Source organism: Salvelinus namaycush, unplaced genomic scaffold (assembly GCF_016432855.1).
Source record: "Salvelinus namaycush isolate Seneca unplaced genomic scaffold, SaNama_1.0 Scaffold1469, whole genome shotgun sequence".
Classification (NCBI taxonomy): Eukaryota; Metazoa; Chordata; class Actinopteri; order Salmoniformes; family Salmonidae; genus Salvelinus; species Salvelinus namaycush.
The window spans coordinates 41,529-47,840 of NW_024058196.1; the positions used below are offsets into that span (position 1 = coordinate 41,529).

Consider the following 6,312-nt stretch of genomic DNA (forward strand, 5'->3'; position numbering starts at 1 on the left):
TACAGGACGCAAATTTCTATTTGAAAAAGCTAGCCTGAGCTTTCCTAACTGACTGTTGTGGTGGCATATTTCTACTTTACCAAATGAGGAGAGTTACAAACTTCACACACCAGTCAGAGTTATACTTAAACTACATCTTTAATAATAAGAGCTTTGCAATAGCATTTTACTTTCAATGATGCGCTATCTCTAATGAACCATTGAAAGTGTCAACAGAAAAGTACAAAGATCTTTTAAAGCCAAAATACACCCCTCTCAATTTACATGACGAACCACATATCTTAAGAAAAGTTCACAAAGAAAGACTTTTACTTGAGAGAGAGGAGTATCCCATAGCCAGATAGCATTCGCTATAAATTATCGTTCAGTTTGGTCCCTAAGATGAGGTTCTAATCTCGTTCCTGGTACTTCAAAGCACAAAAACATTACCTCATGTTATCTGGAATACTATTTTGGTTTTATCACCCAAAGACATCGTAAATCTCTTCTGTCAGTGCTATCTCATAGAGGCCCATCCTCAGTGGAACACACACACAATAGTTAACAGAACACTCTTTTCTGTCGAATAAAACAACCATTATAATGCAATACAAGCATTATAACATCATCTTGCAATTTTCCACGACACTGTGTATATTGGTTCCTGACTTCCCTGAAAAGTTGCATATCGCTGGCTATTCGATGCTAATGCAGAACGCCACAGGATGTTTTTGTGCTGGTCAAGGGCAGTCAAGTCTGGGGTGAACCAAGGGCTATATCTGTTCTTAGTTCTACATTTTTGGAATGGGGCATGCTTATTTAGGATGGTGAGGAAATTACTTTTAAAGAGAAACCAGACATCCTCTACTGACGGGATGAGGTCAATATCCTACCAGGATACCCGGGCCAGGTCGATTAGAAAGGCCTACTCGCTGAATTGTTTTAGGGAGCGTTTGACAGTGATGAGGGATGGTCGTTTGACCGCGGACCCATTACGGACGCAGGCAATGAGGCAGTGATTGCTAAGATCCTGGTTGAAGACGGCAGAGGTGTATTTAGAGGGCAAGTTAGTCAGGATGATATCTAAGAGGGTGCCCATGGTTACAGATTTAGGGTTGTACCTGGTAGGTTCCTTGATAATTTATGTGAGATTGAGGGCATCTAGCTTAGATTGTAGGACGGCCGGGGTGTTAAACATATCATAGTTTAGGTCACCTAACTGTACGAACTCTGAAGATAGATTGGGGGAAATCAATTCACATATGGTGTCCAGGGCACAGCTGGGGGCTGAGGGGAATCTATAACAAGCGGCAACGGTGATAGACTTGTTTCTGTCACTTTAACCATACCTACATGTACATACTACCTCAATAAGCTTGACTAACCGGTGTCTGTATATAGCCTTGCTACTGTTATTTTCAAATGTCTTTTTACTGTTATTTTCTTTCTTTACTTACCTACACACACATACCTTTTTTTTCGCACTATTGGTTAGAGCCTGTAAGTAAGCATTTCACTCTAAGGTCTACACCTGTTGTATTCGACGCACGTGACAAATAAACTTTGATTTGAATTGTGGATTTTTAAAAGTAGAAGCTCTAATTGTTTTTGGCACAGACCTGGATAGTATGACAGAACTCGGCAGTAGATTGTAACTCTGCCCCCTTTGGAAGTTCTATCTTGTCAGAAAATGTTGTAGTTAGGGATGGAAATGTCATGATTTTTGGTGGCCTTCCTAAACCAGGATTCAGACACGGCTAGGACATCTCAGTTGGCGGAGTGTGCTAAAGCAGTGAATAAAACAAATTTAGGGGGGGGTGGGCTTCTGATGTTAACATGCATGAAACCAAGGCTTTTACAGTTACAGAAGTCAACAAATGAGAGCGCCTGGGGAATGGGAGTGGGGCTGCAGGTCCTGGGTTAGCCTCTACATCACCAGAGGAGGAGTAGGATAAGTGTATGACTAAAGGCTATAAGAACTGGTCATCTAGTGCGTTCAGAACAGAGAGTAAAAGGAGCAGATTTCTGGGCACGGTAGAATAGATTCAAGGCATAATGTACAGACAAGGGTATGGTAGGATGTGAGTACAGTGGAGGTAAACCTAGGCATTGAGTGATAATGAGAGAGCTTTTGTCTCTAGAGGCACCAGTTAACCCAGGTGAGGTCACTGCATGTGTGGGGGGTGGGACAAAAGAGCTATCTAAGGCATGTTGGGCGGGGCTGGGGGCTCTACAGTGAAATAAAACAATAATAACTAACCTAAACAGCAATAGACAAGGCATATTGACATTAGGGAGAGGCATGTGTAGCCGAGTGATCATAGGGTCCAATGAGCAGCAATAGGTGTGTCAGGGAGCCGTTCGGTAGTCGCTACTACGCTAGGCGAGCTGGAGACATGGTGATTCAGAAAGCTAGCGGGTAGGGGCTAGCAGATGGGTCTTCGGCGATGTCGGGCGATTACGTCGGCAGACCAGTCGTGATGGATCGGCGGGGCTCCGTGTCGGCAGTAATGGGTCCAGGCCAATTGGCAAAAGAGGTATTGTAGCCCAAGAATTAGCTGGTGGACCACTTTGGCAAGCTGGGAGATGGGCCTAGTTCGAGGCTAGTTCAAGTCTAAGTGGTGCTTGCTTCGGGACAGAGACGTTTGCCAGGAGTAGCTACTCGGATTGCAGCTAGCTAGCTGCGATGTGTAAAGGTTCAGAGCTTGCGGTAGGAATCCGGAGATGTGGTAGAGAAAAAGCAGTCCGATAAGCTCTGGGTTGATATCGCGCTGTGCAGACTGGCAGGTATTGACCGAGCTGAAGCTGGCTGGTGTCCGAGTTAACGGTGAAGACCGCTAGTAGTGGCTAACTGACTACTAGCTAGTAGCTAGTTAGCTGGCTAGCTTCTGATGGGGGTTCCGGTTCTAAAGTATAAAAATAGCAGATCTGTACCACATTGGGTGAGGCGGGTTGCAGGAAAGTTAATTCAGTCCGTAAATGGAAAGTGAGATTACAATATATACCAAATGAAAACAATATATAAAAATATTTACATGGGACAGGACGGGACAAGACAAAACACACGTCCGACTGCTACGCCATCTTGGAATGTGTCGACCCTATCGACAACGGGGAGATGTTCCTGATGTGCTCCAATGTAAAAATGAAACTTCCACACAAAATGACTTCTTTACTTAATTTAGGTTCAAGGAAGTGTATAGGTCACATTCTGTATCATAAAGCTATGAAGGTTATATACACTGCTCAAAAAAATAAAGGGAACACTTAAACAACACAATGTAACTCCAAGTCAATCACACTTCTGGGAAATCAAACTGTCCACTTAGGAAGCAACACTGATTGACAATAAATTTCACATGCTGTTGTGCAAATGGAATAGACAAAAGGTGGAAATTATAGGCAATTAGTAAGACACCCCCAAAAAAGGAATGGTTCTACAGGTGGTGACCACAGACCACTTCTCAGTTCCTATGCTTCCTGGCTGATGTTTTGGTCACTTTTGAATGCTGGCGGTGCTTTCACTCTAGTGATAGCATGAGACGGAGTCTACAACCCACACAAGTGGCTCAGGTAGTGCAGTTCATCCAGGATGGCACATCAATGCGAGCTGTGGCAAAAAGGTTTGCTGTGTCTGTCAGCGTAGTGTCCAGAGCATGGAGGCGCTACCAGGAGACAGGCCAGTACATCAGGAGACGTGGAGGAGGCCGTAGGAGGGCAACAACCCAGCAGCAGGACCGCTACCTCCGCCTTTGTGCAAGGAGGTGCACTGCCAGAGCCCTGCAAAATGACCTCCAGCAGGCCACAAATGTGCATGTGTCAGCATATGGTCTCACAAGGGGTCTGAGGATCTCATCTCGGTACCTAATGGCAGTCAGGCTACCTCTGGCGAGCACATGGAGGGCTGTGCGGCCCCACAAAGAAATGCCACCCCACACCATGACTGACCCACCGCCAAACCGGTCATGCTGGAGGATGTTGCAGGCAGCAGAACGTTCTCCACGGTGTCTCCAGACTCTGTCACGTCTGTCACATGTGCTCATGTGCTCAGTGTGAACCTGCTTTCATCTGTGAAGAGCACAGGGCGCCAGTGGCGAATTTGCCAATCTTGGTGTTCTCTGGCAAATGCCAAACGTCCTACACGGTGTTGGGCTGTAAGCACAACCCCCACCTGTGGATGTCGGGCCCTCATACCACCCTCATGGAGTCTGTTTCTGACCGTTTGAGCAGACACATGCACATTTGTGGCCTGCTGGAGGACATTTTGCAGGGCTCTGGCAGTGCACCTCCTTGCACAAAGGCGGAGGTAGCGGTCCTGCTGCTGGGTTGTTGCCCTCCTACGGCCTCCTCCACGTCTCCTGATGTACTGGCCTGTCTCCTGGTAGCGCCTCCATGCTCTGGACACTACGCTGACAGACACAGCAAACCTTTTTGCCACAGCTCGCATTGATGTGCCATCCTGGATGAACTGCACTACCTGAGCCACTTGTGTGGGTTGTAGACTCCGTCTCATGCTACCACTAGAGTGAAAGCACCGCCAGCATTCAAAAGTGACCAAAACATCAGCCAGGAAGCATAGGAACTGAGAAGTGGTCTGTGGTCACCACCTGCAGAACCATTCCTTTTTTGGGGGTGTCTTACTAATTGCCTATAATTTCCACCTTTTGTCTATTCCATTTGCACAACAGCATGTGAAATTTATTGTCAATCAGTGTTGCTTCCTAAGTGGACAGTTTGATTTCACAGAAGTGTGATTGACTTGGAGTTACATTGTGTTGTTTAAGTGTTCCCTTTATTTTTTTGAGCAGTGTATTTAGAACCACCTGCTGATTGGAATCCAGTCTGTGTCTTCAGTGTTCTAGAACTGTTTAGTGTTTTGTGGTCTGACTTATATAACAGAAAGAATAATAAGTAATGTAAACATATTATCAGTTATTACCAGGAAGCTCTACATCATTTGTTTTAAATTATGAAATGTTTGAAAACTGGCATCAGGATATTGAGGGATGTGATTTGGATTAAACCTCAGCAAGGCAGTTTTATCATGTGGAGATTTCATTCTGGCATCTCTTAAAATTAACACTGTCTTTTGCAGGAGGAAAACCAACCTTGGAGGAACCAAAGACGTCCGAACCAGCAAGACGACACCTCTGCTCCCATTGTGGAAAGAGTTTTAACCAGTTAGTTAGCTTGAAAAGACATGAGAGGGTACACATAAGAACGAAGCCACACCATTGCTCTCAGTGTGGAAAGAGTTTTAAGCGGTTAGACACCCTCAAAGCTCATGAGCGAATACACACAGGGGAGAAGCCATGCCATTGCGCCCAGTGTGGAAAGAGTTTTACCCAATTAGGAAGCCTGAAAGAACACATGAGACTGCACACAGGGGAGAGGCCTTACCACTGCTCCCAGTGTGGAAAGAGTTTTAACCAGTCAGGAAGCCTGAAAGCTCATGAGCGAATACACGCAGGGGAGAAGCCTTACCACTGCTCACATTGTGCAAAGCATTTTATCCAATTAGGAAGCCTGAAAGAACACATGAGAGTGCACACAGGGGAGAAGCCTTACCACTGCTCCCAGTGTGCAAAGCGTTTTACCCATTTAGGAAACCTGAAAGAACACAAGAGACTGCACACAGGGGAGAAGCCTTACCACTGCTCCCGGTGTTCAAAGCATTTTACCCATTTAGGAAACCTGAAAGCTCATGAGCGAATACACACAGGGGAGAAGCCTTACCATTGTTCCCACTGTGGAAAGCGTTTCAGGGAAGCTGAAGGAACACATGAGACTGCACACAGGGGAGAAGCCTTACAAATGCTCAGACTGTGGGAAGACATATTACTCATCACAGTCACTTAAACATCATGTGCGAATCCACACAGGAGAGAATAATTACCTCTCCTAGTGTGTAAATTTATATTTCACATCACATTAACTTAAAATTCATCAGAGGACATACACAGTGCTCCAATTGTCTTATATTGTTGCCTGAGAATGTGTTTACCTGTTTGTACCATATTAAATGAAATGGTTCAAAGTATACTCAAATATATGTTTTTGTAATAAAACATGAATTGAATATGGAGTATGTCAGTTTGAATATAGAGTAGATCAGATTCCATGTGTTTAAATGGTCATTTCTTAAACTCTGACTATGTGTGTGTTTATCTGTGTGTCATTCCTCCAGCACTACAGATAATACAGTGATATTTGGATGTGATGCATTTGTTCCGTTGTTTACATTTGCAATGTTGGCCCACTGATGATTTAATGAAATGAAAATGTTCACAGACTCTGTAATGCAAAATGTTAATTGTATGTGTCCACATATCT

The 6,312-nt window shown here is 44.7% G+C and overlaps 1 protein-coding gene across 1 annotated transcript; it reads left to right on the forward strand.

Moving 5' to 3' along the window:
• Positions 1-5,310: 5,310 nt before the first annotated feature.
• LOC120036755 (zinc finger protein 79-like) lies at positions 5,311-6,109 on the forward strand (the record flags this gene model as incomplete). Its single annotated transcript, XM_038983124.1, has 2 exons — positions 5,311-5,679; positions 5,756-6,109. Coding segments are annotated over 2 exons (498 nt in total), but the record flags the coding sequence as incomplete, so codon positions are not given.
• Positions 6,110-6,312: the final 203 nt, after the last annotated feature.